The sequence below is a fragment of the Heloderma suspectum genome, chromosome 2 (genome assembly GCF_057233095.1).
Source record: "Heloderma suspectum isolate Gila_16-S chromosome 2, 16-S_ref, whole genome shotgun sequence".
NCBI classification, from domain to species: domain Eukaryota; kingdom Metazoa; phylum Chordata; class Lepidosauria; order Squamata; family Helodermatidae; genus Heloderma; species Heloderma suspectum.
In genome coordinates, this window is record NC_139459.1 from 218,363,247 (window position 1) to 218,387,636 (window position 24,390).

At 45.2% G+C, this 24,390-nt stretch overlaps 2 protein-coding genes across 2 annotated transcripts in view; one reads left to right on the forward strand and one right to left on the reverse strand.

The window, feature by feature from the left end:
• The window catches only part of RAB37 (RAB37, member RAS oncogene family), an 87,059-nt gene that overhangs the window by 10,653 nt on the left and 52,016 nt on the right, over positions 1 to 24,390 (forward strand). The window lies entirely within an intron of this gene.
• On the reverse strand, positions 1,072 to 24,326 carry CD300LF (CD300 molecule like family member f). The gene is made up of 7 exons (XM_084838008.1): positions 24,204 to 24,326; positions 19,057 to 19,389; positions 13,395 to 13,482; positions 12,262 to 12,368; positions 9,599 to 9,633; positions 6,680 to 6,841; positions 1,072 to 4,334 (listed from the first exon to the last, which is right to left on the reverse strand). Exons 1-7 carry the CDS (start codon positions 24,265 to 24,267, stop codon positions 4,248 to 4,250), a joined length of 876 nt encoding a protein of 291 aa, XP_084694134.1. The 5' UTR covers positions 24,268 to 24,326; the 3' UTR covers positions 1,072 to 4,247.

Below are 24,390 nucleotides of genomic sequence, written 5' to 3' on the forward strand. Positions count from 1 at the left end.
CCAAACTTTTTTATTTTTGTAGAAAGATCTATGCGCATTTTTGTGAGCACTTTTCCAAATATATGCATCAATTGTGCACATTTTTTCTCCCATTGATTAAAGTGTCTTTTCCGCAGATTTTTCAAAAGGATGTGTTTTTCATATGCATTTTTCAAATGTACACATTCTCAAACACTTCTGTTTTGTTCTGTGAATTGCATCACAAACTCAGAAATGTATGGACTTGGACCACAGTTTGCATTCATGACTGTGTTTGGTTCTGGGAGGTGTGAAGTGGATAATTCTGGTCAACAATAAACAAATTTCTCATACACCCCTAAGCTAAAGGAGAAAACCTGGGACCACCGCAAGTCTTTCACAGTTCGTTCTTGCCCATCTCTCACTCTCAAGCCAAACGAGAATGTGAGCAGCACAGCCATTCCATCATATCTCTGGAGCCTGCCAGTGGCCTGGCTATTATTTCTATTCAGGGGAACAATACTGGATGCTGGGTCAATGCCAGTATAATGAGCCTACTGGTACTAGCCATTATGCCTCCTAACTGTGTATGCATGGGCCAAACGTAAATGTGCTATTGACATCCAGGGTCCCATCTGTTCCAGAGGACTTTATCTTATATCCTGTGTCTATGTCATAATTTTTATTCTTTCGAGAGTTAATGCTCTTGATTGATGTTTGATCTAACAGAACATTAAAAGCCTCCCTCTTGGCACAGGGGTCTGGCTCATTTAAGGGAACTGCAGCTGAATGATGGGGAGCTACACCCCAGTGTTCATAGTAGCTGTGAATTATTTACCAGCTCTTAGTGCTAGCAGGGCTGGAGATTGGCATGTTGATTCAGGGCTGTGAATCAGTCCTATTGAAAAAGCGACATGTTGCATGGAGGAACATGCAAATATCACATCGCATTGTCACATGAGCCTTTTCTTATTAAGATCTACCAGCTGACAGGATGAAAATGGGGAGAATGAAATGAAAGCCATGCTGCTGAACCCCTCTTTCTCATTTTGATCTCCCTATTCTTCTGGAGGCCTTGGCACCAAGAAATGAGCCCCCAAACACTGTATTGTTCTGTATCATTCTGTATTGAGAATGATATACAAATATACAATACAAATTCTGTATTGGCTGTATCATCCAGGCACCGTGCTTTGTTTACCTAAAGCAGCCGTCCCTAACCTGGTGCTTGCCAGATGTTTCAGACTACAACTCCCAACCATCCCAGCCAGCATTTTCAATGGTCAGGGATGATGAGAGTTGTAGTTCAAAGCATATGGAGGGCATCAGGTTGGGGAAGGCTATTCATTCTAAGGTCTTTGCCTGTTTCTCCTTATCAGTACTCTTATCTGTCCTCTCTGCCTTCTCCAAGCCACTGTTTTCTAAGCATTCCTTCAGCATTTGTGCACAAGAACATTCCTATTAAGGTAGAAATAGACCACCACTGATTTACTGGAACTAAAGATCCAAGCTCTATTTTCTTCTTGTAGAAAGCACTGGAGTGGAAAACAAAAGGCTGAGAAAAGAAGATGATCTGGCATTTCTGATGAATTAAAGGACTTGGAATTTAGTATTCAGCTCCAGCTGCTTGCAAGATTTAAGTTGCTTATATGTAGAAGTAGACAATGCAATCCTATACATGTTTACTCAGATGTAAGCCCTGGTGAGTTCAGTGAGACTTACTCCCAGGTTCTTGAAGGGGTTGGGCTCCCCCTGAAGGACCAGGTCTATAACTTGGGAGGGCTCCTTGATCCTGCGCTGTCCCCGGAGCTCCAGGTGGTGGCAGCGCTGGCAGCAGCAAGGAGCGTGTTTGCACAATTACGCTTGGTGTGCCAGCTGCAACCCTTCCTGAGTTGGTCTGACTTGGGAACAGTTAGTCATGCCTTGGTTACATTGTGTTTGCTACAACGTGCTCCACATGGGGTTACCCCTGAGGATTGTCCAGAAACATCAGTTGGTGCAAAATGCAGCAACTAGGCTGCTAACTGCTACACAGTATTGGGAACATAATACACCTGTCCTGAAAGCACTGGTTGCCTGTTGCTTTCCAGGTGCAATTCCATTCAAGGTGTTTGTCTTCACCTTTAAACCCTTAAAGAGCTTAGGACCGAGGTATCTAAGGGACTGCCAGTCTCATTATCAACCTGCTCAACTATTAAGATCTGCAGGATAGGCCCTCTTGCGGACATTATTACCTGCAGGGTCCTGTTTTTTAGGCACTCGTGAAAGGGCTTTGTCCTGTGTTGCTTTCAAACTGGAATGTGTTTCCTCAAGGACGACGACTGGCCCCCACTCTCCTGGCTTTTAGAAAGGGTGTGAAGATGCATCTTTTTAATATAGCCTTTTAAATTATGTAGCTGTTCTACTGTTAAGGGTTTATTTTTTAAATTACTGTACACCAGCTTGATGTGAGGGGTGTGTGTGTGTGTGTGTGTGTGTGTTTAGCAAATAAGGGCACAATTCTACACATGTTCAGAGAGAAAGAAGTTCTACAAGTCCCTGCATGTCCTAGCCACCATGGCTGGCTGGGGCATGCTAGGAGCTGTTTAGACAGAATAAAGCCCTACACGCATAGGATTGCACCCTAAGGCAGTATGTAAATGTTAATAAATAAGTTAAATAAAGGAATGCAGACTTAATCGCATTTTTCTCAGTGAGGATTAGGGAGTGGGTTAAGTTCTGCCCAAGGGTTTGTGATCAAGTGGGCCCAAGTACTGAAGGGCCAAATCCCACCTTGTCATGGGTAGACTTGAGCCAGCTACAGTCTCCCAGACTCGGGCAGCATCCCTAAACCCACTCAGTAGGGGCACTGAACACCATGGGGCTTGCTTTGCAGTAACCACACATAGGATTGCACTGTCAGTGCCCTCATATGTTAAAGGAGAAAGACAGAAGGAAGTTTTTAGTCCTTGAACCTCAGGAACTGGATCTTTTTTCAAAATGAGATGCACAAGGAAGGGGCTTTCCAAAACACCATGACATTATTTAAAACATTATTGCCCCCACAATAGGCTGCCAGAGTGGCTTATGAAGGTCCATAATACAACATTCTCTGCCCTCAGGCTTACAGCCTAAAAAACATGACACAAAAGGAAAAGAGATTGGTAGGAAGAGGAAGAAGAGGAAAAGCAAACTCAGACACTCCTAGCTGCAAAGTTCTCGTAATGACCAGCTGGAATGGAAAACCGTTCGAGGAGAGGAGCTGAATGTTGCACAGCTGAGGGAGTGGCCCTGCTTTCCTCCTTTTCCTCTGCTGCAGCCTGACGGAATTGAGCAGGTGAGTCCTGGCTCTTTAAGAACTGCAGTCCTCTGCTGGTTCAGGTTTTAGCAGTTCACTTGCTTTAATGAGGACTCCTGGGGCCATTCACAAGATCCAGTATCCTCTTCAAATAAGGAGCAATGGAAGAGAATTCTGCTCCCAATAACAAAAAGACATTGAATCCCACACAATGAATATTTTCAACTTGTCTCTTCAGCAATACTGCCCGAAACATCCACTTTCTCAGAGGAATGGGTCAGTCCCCCAGCCACCAAGCATGCCACAAAAAAAGCTCAACAAGAATGCCTCCAGGCACACCACCACCTCTTTCTTTTCTTTCAGGCTGCAGCTTTTGATTTATTCTCACCATCAGAAGCCATTTGCATCCATTTTTTTATTATTATATCCATCCCAGGAGAATTTCCCAAACAGTTATTCTAAAAAGACAGGGCCTGCAGTTGCAAACATACCTAGTTGCATGCAACTTCAGCATTCAGACTTCATCAGTTCCAATATAAAATATATCTTACCAAAGCAATGGATTCACAGCAGCTTTCCCCAACCTGTTGCTCTCCAGATGTGTTGGACTGCAACTCCCCTCATTCTCAGTGACTGGGAATGATGGGAGTTGTGGAAGTCCGGTCCATAGGAATGCAAGCAACGAGTTACCCTAGCACAATCTTACTGCAAAACTTAAATTCCTGATTTGAAAGGAACTGTGTGGGGACCTGTGAAAGCTTCACCCAGATGGTCAACCCACTGCTTGGAGGCAGCAAGGCAGATTTTGTTCAAGATGCCTTCTTGACAGCAATATTCTGCTTGGGTTCCTACAGTGGGAAAAAATGAACAAAAGCCTGGAGCAACATATGTGATGAGGCATTGCAGTGATCCATTAGAGGAAGAGGAGCAGGAGGAAACTATCCCATAGAAAAGGTTCCACATATTTCTTTTTCAGTTCACAAAGTACTCCATTGTTGTCAGGATTGGATGCCTACTTCACATTGGCATAGGTAGCTTGCTCATCCATGGCAGAAAACCTTAAGGTAGCATAAGAAATTTGTTCTGTGTTGGTAGGAACCTAGAAAGGCAATGCACAGGACATTTGTTACTGGTCAGCGAGAAGAAACCATTGCAGGCAGAGAATGTTACATCTGGGGGGGGGGGTCCCTACATTGGCTGCAGCAGCCTCTGAGTGAAGGGGCTAACCAAGAAGCAAAGTAACGAAGCAGGCAAAGGTCCTTGAACCCCACAAGTTTCAGTCCATTGGGTTCAAGCTAGGCAAGAGTGGTCAAGATGGCAGGCAAAAGTCAAAGCACAGGCAAGCAGTCAGATACGTGACACAGTCCAGAAGCAGGGTCAAGAAGGAGCCAAAGGGTCAGGAGCACCAGTCACACAGCATGGCACAAAACAGTGGAGCAGACAGAACAGCATTGTTTCTAGCACTGGTTAGGCAGACAGTGAAGGCTTTTCATCACCAGAGCCTCCTGAGCCCCACTCATGGCTCAGCTGCAGTACATTGGAGCACTCTGACCAGAGCCCTACTCAAGAGAAATGGGTTTTTCCTAATGAGTCCTTTTTTATAAGTAGGTACTTCTTTGCCTGGCCATGGTCTGAGCTTGTACCTTCAGGCACTGGTGTTGTGGGGGGCTGGGTGGTAGCTCAGCATGCCCCTCTGACTCAGAAGCAGAACTTCCCACCTTTCAAGGGGGAAGGTCTGACATCCTCTTTCCAGAGGGGGCATGATGGGGGCGGGGACACAACCCACAAGAAATCAAACCCCAGCAAAATGGGTGACCTTAATTAGGCAAGGCACCTTTTCTCATCCTAACCTAGCTTAAAGGGACCCAGGCCTCATACATGGAGTGGGATACATCAACATGGATGAATAGAAAAGAGACTAAAAGGCTCAATTAACATTCAGCCCTGGGTAGGCTGGCCACTTAAATGTTGCCCAAAAACCAGGACATGCACCACCAAACAAGGGGATACAAGAGGACACAGAGTTGCATAGCATTTATATATGCTAATTATATGTATAGATGCAAATTTAGAAATAATTATTATAATTTAATAGAAATGCAATGTTTCTAACCTTAGTAGGGAAGGCACTGATAAGGTGTGTCCTGTGCGCCTGCTCAGTCCTCTGTTGTCCAGGTGCTAACAGTGGCTGGGCAACTTCAAGGCCCCCTCCCTCCTTATGGTTCTTTATCTTTGGACCAAGTATGGACAGCCCATCAAATAGAGGAGACCTTCAAATAGGTCCTCTGACAGCTCTTCAGATAGAAGCCTGTCCTCTGTAAAGTAGTACACATGTCCATCCTAGTCCTGGGTTAAGACACTCAGTCTTAAAACAATGTCCTGGTTGAGTCCTGAGCTCCTTGAAAAAAGGGCAGGATAAATATGTAATGATAATTATGTGAAATGGGTGCATACACTCTTAGTTTGCATAATGAATTGCAGTATTTGGACTTTGGGAGAATTTGTCGATGGTGGCTTAGAGAATCTAGATGTGGCAGCTACACTCCCAAGAGTCACCGTAAATCATCTTCCTGCCATGGCGACAAGGCAATACTAGGCAGACCAGGAAGTGTTGTTGTTGTGGAAGTTCATTCCACTCATCATCCAGTTTCTAGCTATGTCCAACACTGATGCCTTAGGAGGAGAGAAGACCCAATGGGTGTGTGTGTGTGTGTGTGCGCATAGATTCCTGTTTTGCAAATTGCAACTAGGGATGTACAGATTTTGTTAAATACATTCTGTCTGCTTTACTCAGATTGTCAGGCGTCTTTCATTCCATCATCCGGTCAGTGACATAATCAGATTTTTTTTTAGGGATGTACGAGAATTTTGTTCCACTTGTGCAAGTGTGTACTAGTGCTAATATGCATTAGTGCAAATTTGCACAATTCCCTCCCCCCAATTAAAGAAACAGTCTGCAAAATCTGTGCAACTTGGAAAAAGCCGGTCCACTGTGGAATCCACAGGTTGGATTCATAGAAATCTGAACTCATTGAATCCAGCACGCATTTCTCTGACTTCCCGAGGTGCAACAAATTCCCATCACAATTGGCTTTGGCCCATTGTTGGGGGAGGCTTCTGTCACTTGGAAAAATCCTTGGTCGGTAGCCAAACCATATTGTGACTTGGGGGCCACCTGAATTCAGCTGACCTTGCACTCCATATCCAGGCATGTCTTTTGAGAAGCCCATAATGGGGGAACGGAGCTGGAATTTATGAGGGGCACATTTTCTCAGGCATCTTCCTAAAGAACGCTTCACTGACAGGATCTTCTTTCAAAACAACAACAACAACCCACTCGCGAAGCACAATGTGCTTGTGCATGGTCTTTAGCATGCATGGAGCCTCAAAGGCAGGATCTAGGAAAGACTGGAATAGCTGGCAAATGTGACCCATGGACACAACCTGTGGTGCAGGAGCTGGGCATCTTGCTGTTTCCATGGATGCGTACTCCACTTCTGCTGTGCCGTTGCTGGCTTGATCAGGGCTGGGAGGAACTCTCTTGTGGTGGGATCTGAACCAGGGCTTCACCATTGCACTGGCAGCATTGCCTTCAGGTTGAGGAGCCTGAAATTAACTCAAAACAATACAGTGTCTGCTTCGGGGCCTTTGAGCAGACCCCAGCCTGCTATGCATCTGTAGCAGTATGTCAGGACATGTCCCACAGGCATCTGGGATGCAGGACTTCTATATGCGCCCAAAAGCAGGGAGCATTATCTGGGATCCTAGCTCATACCAGGCGTCAGAACCTTCTGAGTACAGAACCACAAGCTGGTCCCTGAATTGGAGCAGGACACAAACTGGTCATTCCATATGGCACCACCCTGGCTAGTCAATACCCACCCCAGGAAGATTTCCCTGACACCCATTTTATTATCTTTCCAGCAGAAAATGAAAGCCTTTATTTTAAAAAAAATCCCAGTTCTTATCACAGCTTCGCTTCCTATCCAATTAGGTTTATGCTGTTTTATACAGGGTTGTACCCAATGTTCATCCAACCTAGAGTAGACTCATTGAAATCAATGGGACTTAAATTAGACTAACGTACGATACCACCCATGCTGTTTTTTATTTGTCACTAGTTTTAATGTTGTTGCATTTTTATTGATAATTTTTTTTTTATCCCATACAGCTTGCCCTGGAATGTATTTTCTTTCTTTGAAGGGTAGGATACACATCTTATAAAAATAAATAAAAGTCATTTATTTATTTATTCATTCATTTCTTAAACACCCAATAGCCGAAGCTCTCTGGGTGGTTCACAAAAATTAAAACCAAAGAGCCCACAATAAAACAGTATAAAATATATAAAACATTAAAACCACAGTATAACAATACAACCAGAATAAAACCTGCAGGCTAAGAATATATCCTGCAGGCTAAGTTCTGTAGCTATTGCATGTGAGAACAGCTGCTGTTGTGGGTAGATGTGAGCTGTATGGAGACAATCAGACACACCGTCCACATGGGCCCTGCCCAGGTGCTAGGCCCGAACGGCAAATTCCAACTCTGGTCAGGGGTGCGTGTGGCTGTGTGCACTGGCTCCACCTTCAATGGCCTAGGAATGCTGGCCCTGGCCTTTCCACTCCTGCTCTTCCTGCACTGCCTGGGAAGGCGGTTCGGCTGAACAGGTGTAGAAGCTTCCCTGCAATCAGGATCCCCGATTCTAAGTGCATTTGAACCAGAAGCACATAGATGACCCATTCAGACCATCCTGCATGAGGAGGTCAGGGTGGAATGAATGGGAACAGGGACAATGGGGATTGGCCCAGCACATGTGGCCCCACACCGCCTGCATGCATAATACCCAAACGGTGCTATAATATGGGCAAATAAGGATTCATAGAATCGTAGAATAGTAGGGTTGGAAGGGGCCTACAAGGCCATCGAGTCCAACCCCCTGCTCAATGCAGGAATCCAAGTCAGAGCATCCCCGACAGATGGCTGTCCAGCCTCGTCTTGAAGGCCTCCAGTGTGGGAGAGCCCACCACCTCCCTAGGTAATTGGTTCCACTGTCGTATTGCTCTAACAGTCAGGAAGTTTTTCCTGATGTTCAGCTGGAATCTGGCTTCCTGTCACTTGAGCCCGGTATTCTGTGGCCTGTGCTCTGGGATGATTCAAGGCACAGATGTGGAAATGAAAATGAGCCAAGGCACATATCCCCCACCCCCCAAGGAAGGTTGAGCCGTCAGGGCATCTTCTTTAGGAAGCTGCTGTGTTGCACAGTTCTTAAACAGTGCACTCTCTTAGTTCAGCACATTGCTTTCTCGTGTTCCTTATCTGTTATCTCCTTGCATTTCTTTTCTTTCCAATAACGTTTTATTTCTTAATCAGCCTTACCAAACACACAGGTCTGTTTATTCACTGGCCTCTAAGTACCAATGAAACACATTATAGAAATACATCCGAATAACAAGAAAAAGAGATGCAAAGATTTGAAATTATCTCTCTGTAACTTATATGTGGAACCAGGAATTCTGACCCTGTGGCCAAACCTTCATCCATAACTCCACCTTTCCCTTTCATAACCCTGGCCTGATACTCATACTTGCTGCTGACTATATCCGTGACAATATCCTGGAGTGCTGTGTCCTGTTCTGGGCACCACAGTTTAAGAAGGCTATCAACAAAGTGGAATGTGTCCAAATGAGGGCAAGAAAGAGAGGAAAGGCTGAAGTAGCTGGGTATGTTTGGCCTGGAGAAGAGATGATAAAGAGGTGATACGATAGCCATCTTCCAGTATTTAAAGGATTGTCTCATAGATGATGGAGCAAATTTGTTCTCTGTTGCTCCAATGAATAGTATCCAAATGAATGGATTCAAAGTACAAGAAAGGACATTTGGACTAAACTTTAGGAAGAGTTTAGTTTTGAGTGGAAGCGCTTAATGTCACAAGCTCTTCAGCTCTGGAACAGACTGCCTCAGAAGGTGGTGGACTCTCCTTTGTCAGAGGTTTTTTAAGCAGGGGCTGGATGGCCACCTATCAGGGAAGCTGTAGCCGTGGGTTTCCTATCAGGGAGGCTGTAGCTGTGGGTTTCCTGCATTAGCAGGGGGTTGAACCACATGACAGTGAGGCCTCATCCCACTCTATGATTCTGTGTACTGATTCACACATTGCGTTTGCTCATGTGATTGTGTACACAGGAAAGGCTGGGACTGCTTGTGTAGGTGGGAAATATATTTTGTGTATGGCTTTTGACAGTGATCCTTCATGACCATGTTCCCTAGTAACCTCTCGCTTTCTGTCAAAGACAGTGTGGGTGGAGGTGTGCATGTGAATTCTTGGAGGTGAGAGATGAGGAAAGCAGCCATTTAGTTACTTACCATAGACAGTACAGTATCCCCATATGCTTTGGCAGCTGAAAAGATAGTGGTTAGTTTTAAGACGCTGATGTAATATTGCAGCCTATATTTCTAAAAAAATAAACAAAAAAAAGTGCAGATCAGGGCAATAGCAAAACAAAATTCAGAAAGGAACGTGCATCTCTAGGCTCTCCACAGTGTAGTTTTCAAAGCAGAGAGGAAAGCTCTCCAAGGAGAAGTGGGCGGTTCCTATGGGAAGTGGATGATTGCTATGGGAAGAGGGTGATGTTTTCCCACCTCTCCCAACCTAGTTCCTACATAGGTCTGGACTGGGCCAGATTGTTGGGTCCTCTTGAAGAGATCATTGGTTGTGTTCTTTCATCTCCTTCCTCTGCCCCAGGAGAACAATGTTTAACTTTCAGGAAGTTGGACTTCCATCTTTCATGCTTCTAGACAGCTGCTATCCAACTTCCTGGCTATTATGAAATCACAACTGATGATCACATAAAACAAAACACCTTCCCCCCACAGAAAACAGTAAGTAGCCACTAGGTGAGATATGTACAACTATATGTGTACATGATTGTTCATTTCTACAACTGCATGGCTGTACTTTTAGAAATGTGTCTCCTATAACTTGAGCTACAGCCATACACAGGTGCGACTGCATAATACATGTATTTTTTGTCTTGGATTGGCTACTATCCATCAGCTTGAATAGTAGATTGGGCAGTCCAATAGTAGCCAATGTGGTGAGATTTCTTTCTTTCTTACAAATAATGGAGGATAAGTTATCAATGGCTACTAATCGTGATGGAATCATGGAGCGTCATTCCCATGCCCATTCCAGGAGCAAGCCCATCCAAGATGCTGTAGAAAGCCTTGTGCCGCTATAAGTGGACCAAAGCTTTCTTGAAGTGTAAAGTCAGGTGAGGGGAATACTCAGCTAGAGATGGGCGAACGTGTGACGTGTGAGCTTGTTGAGGTTCTCTGAATTCTTCCTCAAAGCTCAGTTCACCTCCTTCACGTTCCCAAACATGAACTTGCCAGAAATATAAGAGCTCCTGAGGAATAATTGCCCCTCTCTATAAAGGAGGGCCACGTTTAAAACGGAGGCACTGTGAGAGGGAACTATCCAGGGGAGGCTGGTGGATCCAATTTCAGTGGGGCGGAGAATCCATTCTGGGTTTTATTTACAATCAGCTAGAAATCTAAAGGAGATGTTCAAGGTGCTGGATTCTTTTGGGGGATAGGGACCAGCACCTCAGATAGCTCTGTTAGATTCTTGGCTGCTTCTAAGTAAAACCCAGAATGGAATCTCTGCCCCACCAAAATTGGATCCACAAGCCTCTTCTGGAACTGTCTCCCTCCCATTCCTGCTGCTTTTCTGTCTTTGACTCCTTACAAGAAACTCAGCTTGGTATATTAATCCTTTTGCAAGGACTGCAGAGTTTCCTATTTTAAAACATGGTGAATTGGGCAAGGGCATACAAGGAATTAGTGGTACAGTCAGGTCAGGAGTGGGCACTAATTGTTCCAGTATCTTTCCAGCAACCTACTGACAAGACTGTACTTTAACCCAGGTGCAGAAGATGAGAGCTTAAAGATTTGACAGTAACAGACAAAATCATTGCTTCTAATATTTTCAGTGGTGGCAACCCATTTGTGGAATGTTCTCCTCAGAGAGGCTGGCCTGGTGCCTACATTATGGCCTTTCTAACACCAGGTAAAGACCTTTTTATTCGCCTAGGCATTCTAAGAACTGTTCTTAATGCTTTTAATGCTTTATTTTGCTACTAGTTTTAATTTTGTTCTATGATGATGTAAGGGTTTTATTCTTTGCTGCTGGTTTTATCTTTGTTTCATTCTGCACTGATTTTATTTTTTATATTTCGATGTTTGTACTTTGTTTTTAATGTATCGGACACCACCCAACCAACAGTGGTTACTGAAACGTACAGTAAATAAATAAAATAAAAATACTGTACCAAATAGGAGAATATGTGGATAAATTCTTCCTATGGATCTCGATACATCATTATTTAGGGAGGAGAAAGTCACTGATGCTTACTCGGCAGGGGGAGCAATCCTATGGCCACTAGTCAGCGGCTAGACAGCCATAGGATGTGTGGTTTTCCAGAAACCGACCTTCTCCCCCTTCTGCACTGCCTCGCAGGCAGCATGGAATGGCCCCATGCTCTGCGCTCAGAAGAGGAGCACAGAGTGGCCAAAACGGGGCGTTCCAGTGGGCATTCCGGGGCGGGGAAAGTGGAAATGCTGGTACGACACGTCCTATGTGTCATCTGGCAGCCTCCTCCCCTGCTCCGCATTCCCGCAGCTAGTCAGCCAAAATCAGCTGTCTAGCCGCAAATGCAGGGCAGGAGAAGCGTGGAGGGAATGATCCCCTCCATGCTTCTCCTGCCCTGCATTGGATAGGTGGTCGCATCTGAGTTCGGAGGCAGCTGCCTATGACCATAGGATTGTGCCCCAAGTCTCTTGTTGATTTTTATTAGGGTTTAACCCAATTTCAGGAGTTTTGGTTTGTGCAAAGGTCAAATAACGAGATAGCATGGAGGAAACCAGAAATGAAGGTGGAGAGACAAGAGGGAGGAGGCTAGCAACAACCTCCAAAGGGATGAGACAGCCGAGATAAATGTACGGAATTTCCACAAACTTTCACTCACCATTTTGCTTCTTTATCCTCCACATTAGCAGTAGAGCTCCTACTAAAATTACCACCAACACCAGAAAAACAATTGGTAACAGGATCGCGTAGTCATCAAGAAGATTTCTAAGACAAAAAGGAAGAAAGTATGTGCGACACCACTTGGTTGCGGTTGCTCCTGGCTGTTTGGCATACAATTAAGACCATAGGAAAAGCCCTGCTGGATGAGACCAAAGGCCTACCCAGGCCACTGTTCTGTTCCCATAGTGGCCAACCAGATGCCTATGGGAAGCCCACAAGTAGCAATAGCACCCTCCTGCTCATGTTTCCAGCAACTGGTGTTGAGAGGCATGCTTCTTCTGATACTGGAAATAATACTTAGCCATCATGGCTAGAAGCCATTGAAAGCCCTATCCTCCATGAATTTGCTAACCCCCTTTTAAAGCTACCCAAATTGGTGGCCATCACTACATCTTCTGGCCGTGAATGCCATAGTTTAGCTATGCACTGTGTAAAGAGTGGGATGTCATATGAATAAGTGAATTGGACTCATTCCAATTGGATGGAATTTGGAAGCAAGGAATGTTCCTCCATAGGAGAAAAGCCCTTAAGCTCTAAATGGAGTCTGTGATAAAGGGAATATTAATTCTACTCCTCACTTCTGCTGATGCATTGAGAGCCACCTCATTCGTGCTGCAAATGCAGATAGGTCATGCTCCTGTCCCTTCCATCTCCAAACCTCCATCTCCTTTCCTTTATATGTGCCTCACCCAATCCCCCAATTTACCATAAGGAAAACACAAGTTATCTGCTGAATGCTGGAATGGGAACATGGGAAGCTGCCTTATACGGAGTCAGGCCATTGGTCCATCTAGCCTAGTATTGTCAACACTGACTGGCTGCAGCTCTCCAGGGTTTCAGGCAGGAGTCTTCCACATTCCTGCCTGGAGATGCTGGGGATCGAACCTGGGACCTTCTGCATGCCAAGCACGGGTTCTTCTGCTAAGCTACAGTCCCTGAATGAAGGCAACATGTGAAATACTCCACATTTGCTCCTTTGGTGCTTAGCTAGCCATCCAGTTCTTGCACAGACCAGTACTGTTGCCATGTCTTAGATTCCCTACACTGACATTTCTGTCTATTCATTCTTACCTACTGGTGGTCTCTGGTGGTCTTGTGGTAGAGATAATTGGGGTTGTGGAAAAATATTCAGTCATTACAGCTCTTGTTGTAGTAGGCTCTAAAACATAAACCAAAAATTACTGGCCTCCGGGGGCATCTGGATCACCCTTCCAAATTCCTAAATTCCATAAACAAAAGCACATGGGTGAAGGTAACATGAGTCCCACCACTTCCTCATATATCAGTGGAACCACTCTGGGGCAGCTTCAAAAAGCTGGTTAAATGATTTCTCAGCCAGCTTACTTGTGCAAATAACTGCTTAGCTGAGTGATCTACTGTAATGTCTGAGGTTGGGGACTTGTATGAGTTTGCCATTCCATTTCTGCAGTAAGAACTGAATCTTGTAATTTTGTGTTCATAGGGGAGAAACTGCAATCTTGCACAAGTCCTCTCCTCTGTTACACATATGGGCAGCTGTTTGCATGAGTAACCCAGCCAATAGATTACCTAACAGGATCTCAGCCTCACAAGTAACAGAGTTGGATAATCTAGCTTCATGCTGGCACCAGCCTCAGGGGTTCATCACACTGAACTTTTATCCTGCTATTGAGATGGCTGTCTCTCGGAAGTTTGAGGGCTCTTTACATGATGCCGTTACCTTCCAGGGTGTCTCCCGCCATTTCCTCCAGCCTATCTGGTGTTTTCCCCAAACACAAATGTGGTATTTTTTCCAGCCCAAGGAACAGGAGTGCATGACCTCCCTGTGAAATTCTCCAATAGTGGAAGAAACTGCTGTGTCTGCCTGCTGTGGGTGCTTGTTTTCAGTCATTGGGGATGTGGTCACGATGAGATTTGATAGGAGCAAGGGCAAGAATTGCCTGCTGATTGCGTCTCCTGCCTCTGCATTTCTCAGCTGGAGGGAGAAGAGGGCAAAATGCCTCTCTGCAACCAAGGGAGACACATCTGATCCCCCACCCCACCAAGCTCAGAAGCAACGTACTCTGTTGTTTCAGAGCACCCCATTAAGTTCCATGGGACTTACTCCCAAGTAAGTGTGCCAAGGGCTGCAGACTTACCGGGTGATCTTATGTCTACTCAGAAGTAAGTCCCATTGAGTTCAATGAGGCTTACTTCCACATAAGTGTGCCAAGGGTTGCAGACTTGCAGCACAATCCTACATTTTATATCTACTCAGAAGTAAGTCAGAGGTTTCCTGAGGGCTGTGAGAAAACAGTACAGCAGAAGTTAAGCTACGAAAAGAAGATTCCACCCACCCTCCCTTATGCACACATGCTGGGGAGGGAGGGAGGGAGGAAGGCACTCCCTCAGTTCAAACCACCTGGCTGCTGTGTAAACAAGACGAAAGCAGGAAGCTCCGGAAAGGATGTGGGTTTTTTGGGGGGGGGTTGCTTAATGTAGAAACACCCTCAGAGTACATGACACCATCTTGCCCCTTTCTTTACATACATATAGTTAAGGGCTCTGTGAACATAACAGGGGTTAAACTGATGTAGAAGTATCCACATGTTGTTAATGTAAGTCATTTCCTAGTATACCATTTTGACTCTCCTCTGCATTAAATCCAAAGTCAAATTCTGAGCATTTGATTAGGCTTTTTGATTAGCAATAGAGAATGAAGTGGCCTTAGATCTTTCCTTAGTAAAATTAATGGCTCACAAAACTGTAAGAGTGCATAGTTCAAACAGCTCATCTCTTCTCTACATGAAAAGTGGGACCTTTGGGTTTGTCTGCTTTGGTGATTGGCTCTTACAAGCCTGCCTCCACATGGCCAAAGTGGGTCTGGCTGTCCCCTCGCCCTGTCGGACAGCTTCTGTCTCTTAAAAGACAGGGCCTGGGAAGTTCACAAGAGATTCCACCTGGAATCTGTTTACCATGGGGTCATCCTTCAGTTTCTCCGACTTCTTTGTTTTGAGACAACATATGGTTGCCTCCATTTTGAAATGGCCTGAAACAAAGGGACTTTACAAAACCAGATCAGATTTTGGGAAACCCCATCAGCCATCACATCTAGTGCCATGCAGTGCAAAAGTTATACATGGAAGCCAAGTGCTACTTTTCTCTACAGAAAGGAAATGGCTGGATTAGAGCAACTGCAATTACATATTGATGGGGATAATTAGCAATTGTACCATTGAATCGATATGGATTCAAATATGAAAAGCAGACAGTTAAAAGGGAATAGCTATGAATTGTGAGTCAGCCAGTGTGGTGTAGCGGCTAGAGTGTTGGACTGGGAGTCAGAAGATCCAGGTTCTAGTCCCGACTTAGCCATGAAGCTCACTGGGTGACTTTGAGTCAGTCACAGACTCTCAGCCCAACCCACCTCACAGGGTTGTTGTTGTGAGGATAAAATGGAGGGGGAGGAGGATTGTGTAAGCTGCCTTGAGTTCCTTAAGGAGGAAAGAAGGTGGAATATAAGTGTAATATATAAATAAATAATTGTTTCAACGTATATTTCAGAAACAAAGGCCAACTTAATTCAGAAGTTGGTAAGGTCAGTAGTTTTCCATTCAAGTGGGCTACAACGTTAGAGAGGAGAACAGAGTTTAACAGCAGCTTCTGGAGGGCAATTGATATCAGCAAAATCATATTCAGGGAGGTGGGGGAGCAGGACTTTAAAAATCCTCTCCCTCAGCACTGCTGCTCTGATCAAACTTACAGATGTTTTCAACAAAAACAAATGAAAAACGTATTGGGAGAGCCAATCACAGGTTACCTGTATATTGTACAGCGTAGTCCTGAGTGTTCTCAATACTACCAGTGGTATCTCTCAGAATAGGGGCGAGGAACCATAGGGACTGGATCCCCCACGCCCCCGGCACTCCAAGGGCTTTTCTGCATGAGGCTTTATTGCGCACTTATCATTCCTCACTCACGGTGGTTTATGGGTGCTTTAGATGATGTGACCCTCCAGTTTTGCTTCTTTTTTAAAAGAGCACTTTCGTGGGGGGGGGGGGTGGATCGGAGAAAATGCAGTCTTTCTTTTCATCCCAGAACAAAGCACAAGTCCCCACTAGTGTAATTGTGTCATTCTGCTATCCCACAGTGCCACCTAAAGGTGATATAGAGGGCAGTACAGAAAGGTGGGAAAGAAAAAGCTCTTTGTGTAGAGACCTGATCTCAATTCTGCAACGAAACCGGAAGTAGATATAGTGGGTTAAGGGCCTCATCTAGAAATGCTCCCTATGCACTTGATGATGTCAAGGGGTGGGCCCCCACCAGTGATGTCAGGGGTGGAGCCCCGCCCTCTGACATCATCAGGTGCCTGGCTGGGGGAGCCAGCTTTGCCTGTCCTTCAACTTCTGCACACCTGGCTGGCTTTGCTCCTGCTTCTTCCACCCTGCGCAGGGGAAGGAGAGGCAGGAGTGAAGTGCACTCAGCTGGTGCTTGCAGAAGCTGGCTGAGCTGCAACCTCGGGGCTCAGACAGCTCCTGGAAGTGCCAGGCAAGTGCACAGTTTTGCGGCGAAGCCTCCTCAACCAAACTGGCAGATGGAGGACTGCTCCTCCCCTGACACTTCAGCTGGAGCGCCGGCTTTGCTGGACGCTGGCATCCACTGCCCAGGGAAAGCCAGCATGCAGTGAAGCCCTGCACCTTAACCCAAGTGGGAGCGTGAGCTGTGCACTAAGTAGGGGGCATCCCTGCTGTAATCTCCGATCACAGATGGGAGATTACAACAGGGATTTCTCTCCCGCTGCCTCCTCCAAGCCCCTGGTAGTCAGGGGGCTGGGCTTTGGATACTGGGGGGGGGGGGGCTTGATGCCCCATGGACCAGATGGGCCAGCCTGGTGGTCCAAACTGGCCCACAGGCCGGAGGCCCCCCACCCCTGTCTTACAACAAAGGGTACAAAATTTTTCCATTAATGATAATTAGAGAAGGTGTCACAAGTATGGCCTTGCATGGGGTTCGTACAAACGTCACAAAGTAAGTTGCTGTCAAATGTTGCACCCCTTCACCTGAGATGCCTCCCTAACCATGAAAATGGGAAGCATGTAACACAAGCAACATTCCAAACAGTTGAGAAATGTTCCAGAGCACCCTCTTACTCAGGGGCTCATGACTTCAAAGCAGCTGGGATTTCTCCAGACTCCCCTGTCCTGCCCAGGTACGCTCATTTTGGGGAAATTGCACTCAACCTCAGCCCGGTAAATCAAATACTGAGCTAGCATACGTTATACATTTTTCAGGAAGACTTTTCAGTTTGACTTTCATACTGTGAATGTGAAAAAGCCTAAGGCTGGCATTGGTTTGTTTCATCATGTGCTGGCAAGGATCCACTGCACAAGGAGTTTGGGGATTTGCTGCATTGCAGGCACATCCTTCTAGATGTTGAACAACTTTACTCCAGTCAGTTCCAACTAGGGATGTATGGATTTTGTTAAATCCGTCTGTGTTTGTCAGGTGTCTTTAATTCCGTCATCCACTCACTGACAGAATTGGATTTTTTTAAACAGAATTTTGTTCTACTCGCCCTAGTTTGCATTGGCGCTAATGCACACTTGCACTACTGCACCAATCTGCATTAGCACTAATGCAAATTAGAACAAATCCCCCCAGCTTAAGTGGAAAACTGGTCTGTAGGACCATGCGACTCGGAAAAAGCCCATCTGCTACAGAATCTAAAGGTCGGTCTTCATAGAAATCTAAACTCATTTTAATCTGTTGCAGATTTGTCTGACATCTCTAGTTCCAACAGCCTTATTACTACCATAGTCTGTGACAGGAGACAATTCTACAAGCATAAATTTATGTGGCAACATTAAAAAAGTGTTTTATTTACCATAATTTATTTATTTAATGGGTAAAATAATTTGATTCTGCGCTGTGGAAAATTACTAAACCTTCAAAATATTCTCTTCCTATAACCTTTTTTGGTTAATTTAAATATTGTTCTGGATTTAGGGTTGGTCTGCTTTACATGTTGATGATTTCAAAGAGATTTAGGATCTCTTTTCCAACTATGTAACCCTCCTTGACTCTTAAGATTTCTTGAAGCTGATTTATTCATCTGGGAGCTTCAAGCCAATATTCTTAAGACCTGATAAAGGATGGCGGAGAGCAGGTACCATTCTAATGATGTGTTTCAGTGGGAGCTAGGGTGGCTCAGGAAGGCATAGATGATGGACAATGAATCCTCTTTCTTCCTCCACTAGATAAGAAGGGCCTAGCAGAGTTTGTGTTTGTGTAGCAGGAAGTAAATCTGTGCTGGAACTGGATCTGAAAAGGAGACAGAGAGCTGGCTTTCCTCTGTAGGGAATCCTTTGGCACTATGGGTTCCCCTAGACATCTGATGGGGAGCAGGAATCTGTGGGAGTTTGAATACTGTTTAATACTGTGGACCCTCACCTTATGCTCTGCCTGTATATATTTGTAAATAAACCTTGTATCACAGAAACACCATACGTCTCCAGTGGCTTCCTTCTAAGGAGACTGAGGCCTAGTGCTAGAACTCCTGAAACTTCTCACCACTCAGATACGGGATGCATACACGTAATAGTATAAAAGTAGCCTCTCTCTTTAGAACTGCAGTTGTATGTAACTCTTACCTGGGAGTAATCCCCTTCTGAGTAAATCTGCATAGAATCTGGCTTTGTCTCTCTCTCTCAAGCTTTCTTCCCTTTTAACTGTATTTGGCTTTGAGGTTCCTGTAAATTTTGGAAAAAGGACTCACCTGGGAGAACTGTAATATCTACAGGGAATCCAAGATCGCTCCCTGCTTTTTTTATGGCACACCAGTAAGTCCCAGCATCTTCCTGGGTGAGGTTCTCCACTCTCACTGTGAATTCATGCCATGTATGATTGTCCTTGATCATGGCTCTGCCGACCTTCACCTCTGCCTCTGTTCCTTTTGTTTTAACAACTGTGGTACAAGTATACCAACCGGCTCCTTGGCACCAATATTTAATGTACATCCGATAGCCTTTATCGTACTGACACACCACAGACAGTGACCTGCCAAGAAACCCAGCCAGTGTTGGAGGGCCTGTCAGAGCAGAAGTAACACCTGAAAAACAGAATGAACCCAAATTGAGACAGTAGCTGCAGCCCTTATCCCTCTTGTTATAGCAGAAAACAATCAAATGGCATGTCCCTACGGCTGAATCAGTGGCCTTTGGCAAGAAGGATGCACATCGGGAGGTTTCTGTGTAGCTGTTTACATGACAAGTACCTGCAGGAAAACTATAAAGACCACTTTGTAGGATAAGAAAACAAAGCCTAAATGTGGGGAAGATTCTGATCAGCCCAGGGCAGGTGGAGTTCATAAGACATTCATAACTGGAGTCTCTGATAAATGAGTCGATGGTATGAAGGTGAAGGTGTCCCCAGCCAGTCGTGCCCGACTCTAGGGTGTGGTGCTCATCTCCATTTCTAAGCCGAAGAGCCAGCGCTGTCCGAAGACGCTTCCGTGGTCATGTGGCCAGCATGACTGAACACCGAGGTGCACGGAACGCTGTTACCTTTCCCGCCGAGGCGGTACCTATTTATCTACTTGCAATTTCTTGCTTTCGAACTGCTAGGTTGGCAGGAGCTGGGACTGAAGACGGGAGCTCACTCCGTCACGCGGCACTTGGGTCTCGAACTGCTGACCTGCCGACCTTCCGGTCTGCAGTTCAGCGTCTTAACCACTAAGCCACCGCGGCCCCTGAGTAGATGGTATACTAGTCATTAATTACTGTTAATAAAACTACAGTATCATATAGCCAGGTATGTTGGAAGTATAAGAAAGAAAAGGGCACCTATTTTCCTATGTCGTGGCCGTGTGAATTAGCAAAAATTATCATGGAAACGTTAATATACAAACTGAAAAGATAACAATTATTAAACTTCCATTAGATCAGGGATGGGGACCTTCCAGGCCACGGGCCAGAATCAGCCCATACAGGTTCCCCATTCAGCCTGGAAGCTTCTTCTGCAGGCTCCTCTCCATCCTTGTGCAGGAAACCCACACTCTGATCACTGACCAAAGATAAGAGCTGGGATTTCCCAAGAAAGACAGCCTTTCTTCAGCACAGTGCAGGGAAACCCAGATCCTATCTCCAATCAGTCATCAGAGATAACAGCTACTTAAAGGCATTTAAACTTTAAATACCACTGGGTATTTAAATTTGAAATACCTTTAAATTTTGAGCTGAACTTTGCATGCCCCTGTAGCCCCCACCACCCCTGTGGATTCCAAAAACTGAGGGGAAATAAAAATATTAAAAACAGAATGGCATCCAGAGCTGTTACAGAGTGCCCAAAGGGGCAAAATTAGCTTATTTGCAAGCTAATGTTGACCGTTTTGCAACTCTGTAGTAGCTATGGAGCCCCCAAAGCATCAAACTTAGCTTGCAAACAAGATAATTTGACCCTTTGGGGGCTCCATATGCCATTTGGTTTGGGAAAAAAAAAGATTTGGGGGATCCCCGCAAATTTCAGGGGGTAGTAGGGCCACACTGGGGGCTGCAGGGGCCACATGTGGCCCAACTCTGGTTTAAATGCTTTATTTTTTTTAATAGACCTTAACAAAACATGTACTTCCAGTGTGTCAAGAGTTAGTGATGTATATAATAGTTGCAGTACAGATATGTTACAGAAGATACAGGAAGTTATTACTATTATTAATTTCTAAGATGTGTACATCACGTTATAGCTAATAGCTCTCAAGGCAACATGCACTAAAATCTGTCAAAAATAACCAAATTGTCTGCATGGGATCATAAGTGGCATGCAAATGGAGAAATGTCAACATTAACAAACTATCTACATACACAAGAAAGGAGACAGACAGACAATAATTTTGTTCAAAATTGGATAAAATTTATTATTAGAAAAACAAAACACGCTCTCCAAAAAATAAAGTGTATACTTTTAATTTGGTATAAATTGTATATTTGTATTAAAATAAGAACGAATAAATTGAGTCTCTGGTGAACTGGATATTACTAATATGATATTTTCCCAATTTCTGTTAATCTGCTATGCTAGAGAACCAGTCTGTATTTCTGCTCTGTGACCACATTTAGACGTTAACAAGTTTAGTGACCACAAGTCTGTGACCACATTTAGACGTAACAAGTCCCATAGTTTAGCATGATGGGAACAAGCCTAGGTAAGCCTTGGGCTCACATACTCCCCTCTCCATTTTCTCTATGGCACAGTCACAGGAAAAAGACTGGAAACATTTGCTCCCATTTTTTATTAACCACAGTTTAGTGTTATATCTAGAGCTGTGCACCGCTTCAGTCCGAAGCCCAGATAATAAGTCGAAGTGGGCTGTTTTGGAGGTGCTTCCATGTGGTATGAGGTGGAGCAGAATAGCAATGAAGCACCCCAGAGAGAAGCAGCTTGTATATGTTCTAAGCAACCCAGACAGCTTGGCGCCAAAAGTATCAACTTCAGAAAGTTCAGCAAAGGGAGGGGGAGGAGGAGGAGGAGGGAGGGAGGGAGCTTTGGCAAAAGGAAACTCTAGTTGCCAAATCAGGGCTGAACATAACCCAGCAATCTCCTATCAGAGACAGTGGTGGAGGAGGGGAAAAGATTGAATAACTGGAGAAAAATGGCTGTGTTTCAGAGACAGAGATCATTCTGGTGGTGTTACTTTGGGATATGAGAAGTAAGAAGGCCACCCCAGCCCCTGCTCCACTCGCCAGTTCCACCACAATCACCATGTTCTTAAAAAACATGGCGACTGGAAGCCTATGTGCACATAGACTTATACGCAAAAAGTGCTGTGAATCACCCAGGCAGGAGGAGGAGATGAGGCGCACATCCCTGCCACTTGCTAGCTGTCACTTCCTCATGAGCAGGAGATAACTAGCAGTCCTTTGGGGTGTTTCCACCAGCGATTTACCTCCACAGTTGACAAGGCATAGTGCCCCTTCATTATAGAGATCCTGAGGGTTAAAATGGGGGCTGGTTTCCATCTTTGTAATGGAGGAAAGTAAAACAAGGATCCATGAAATCAAAAAAGGTATCCTCATGATTTCATATGATTTTTAAAAGGAAGACTCCCAAAACCACCATCCAATCACAGAGCACAGAAAAATCATGGATCCCTTTTTTATTTTTTGGATCCTCATTTTAACTGTCTTCACTGCTCTGACTCTTTTGGGACATGGGGAAGTGGCTGCAATTAAGAAATAAGGAAGGAACATGGTCTGCTTCTCCTACAGCCAAGTTCTCTTTGCTTCAAGTACATTTATACTATTATTGAGCATTGATTGCTAGCATCAGGACTAGGACCATTGTGATAAGGGGGGAATTACTCCCATTACTCTTCAGAAATTACTGACTGTACCCACACTGATTCCTTTCTCATGGATCTTCTACACTGTCAGGAGCACCCTAGCTGCCTCTTACAGTCCCCTCCAATAGCCAACTCAAGACACAGATGAAAAGGATTTTTTCCAAGGCTTTATTCCTTTTACAACGTAATTACTCTTTCAGATGCTAATCACCAGCGACTAAGCAAGGAACTGCACTGGGGTAGTTAGCAGAGTAGCCTAAGCTCCAGGTAAGGCAGTTGGTCGCCGTTTGAAGGAGAAGAGCGGGAAGACTCTGAACTTATGAGCTATGGAGAGGTCCTTGCTCTTACCCTTGGGTCCTTGGGACGCGACCGTTGTTTTAGCACCAAGTGGGCAGAGTGCCTCCTCTCAGCGCCCTCCATCTGACGCCGCTCCCTGCGTCTGCGCCGAGCATCCAGCAAAACCCCCTCCCCTGCTCTCTCACTGCCAGGGTCACTATCTATCCCAAGAATGCAGGCAGGAGGAATCTCTCCCTGCCGCTGTGCCTGTGAGAGATGAGCGAGCTCCTCTCCCACGGGTTGTTGCTCTTCAGAACTGCTCTGGGGCTCTATGGGCTCAGTTTCCACCCTGACACTGTCCTTATACTGGCGGAATATGCCAAATTCTGCACACACACAAAAGGGGGGGGAGCAATAAATGTAAGCTATGAAGCCAATGCGAAAATGGTTAATTTGCATCTTGAAGCAGGCTATGGAAACACAAGCTCCTTGCATCTTATTATAAAATATAGGGAAGATTTTTTAAATCCTAAAACAAATAACCTTCAGTGGTGCAGCCAGGGCTGGACCTCAGGGCCGAAGTCCAGGGACCTACAGCTCAGGGACCCCCCAAATGACTACTCAGAGAGTGGCAGTTCATGACGGCAGCAGAAGCAAACTTCATTTATTCCTGTCGTCATGATGGGGCTATGATGTGAGTGAATTTAACATGTAAAACTGCATATCCTCTGGATGTTTTCTTAACATGGTTCACAAATAGTTTTGTTGTTCTAACCTATCAGGAATGTAGAAGCAGCTGTACGAATAGCTGTTGGGGAGGGAGAGGTGAAGTGTTAGCTCTGTGCTTCACACCATGACTGCAGGAATCAGCGGGCCTCAACCACAACCGTTCCTTTATCCAGCACACACAGAAGTGAGGGCTTAGCACAAACTCCACCCACTGTTACTGCTCCCAATTCTAGAGGAGATGCCAAGGTTCAAAACAATAACTAATCCACAGTACCCCCTCGAATACATACAATTTTAGGATTCAGGGTCTAAAATTAGCTGCCCTACTGATAACCTCCAAACCCTAGGATTCTCCCCATCTAAGGCCCCAGATCCCCAACTATCTCTGTGCTTTTGCAGCTACTGCAGCTGCATTTGCAACCATGGTGCTAGTGGCCAAAAAAACCCTGGAGAAGCCAGTAGGACACCAGAAACAACGGCATGCAACAATTCTGTCTGGGGATAAAGCACTCCCATTCCAGTTGGACACTCTCTCTCTGTGGCCATGTTCCCTTAGGGTAAGCTGACAAACATAATCCTCTCACCTATGAGGAGGAGGAACGACACTCCCGTAGTTAAGTGCCTCTGCAGCATGCTGGCCATCTCCATGGGCTTGCATTATCCTGTGTCTTCTGCACCTGCTCTTCTGAACTCCATCAGGCAAATCTGCTGCTCTTTCACAGCGCTATGGGTTTTTTCCTCTAACATTTGCATGCCACATGGTGTAACGGT

What these genes read in the sequence shown, in the direction of transcription:
- CD300LF (XM_084838008.1), bottom strand. Translation starts at nt 24,267, where the DNA reads ATGGAGATGGCCAGCATGCTGCAGAGGCACTTAACTACGGGAGTGTCG. An exon ending in GTCGTTCCTCCTCCTCATAG is followed by an intron (nt 19,390 to 24,203) that starts GTGAGAGGATTA and finishes TCTGTTTTTCAG; the next exon opens with GTGTTACTTCTGCTCTGACA. An exon ending in GCCCAGCTCCTGCACCACAG is followed by an intron (nt 4,335 to 6,679) that starts GTTGTGTCCATG and finishes TTGCCTTTCTAG; the next exon opens with GTTCCTACCAACACAGAACA.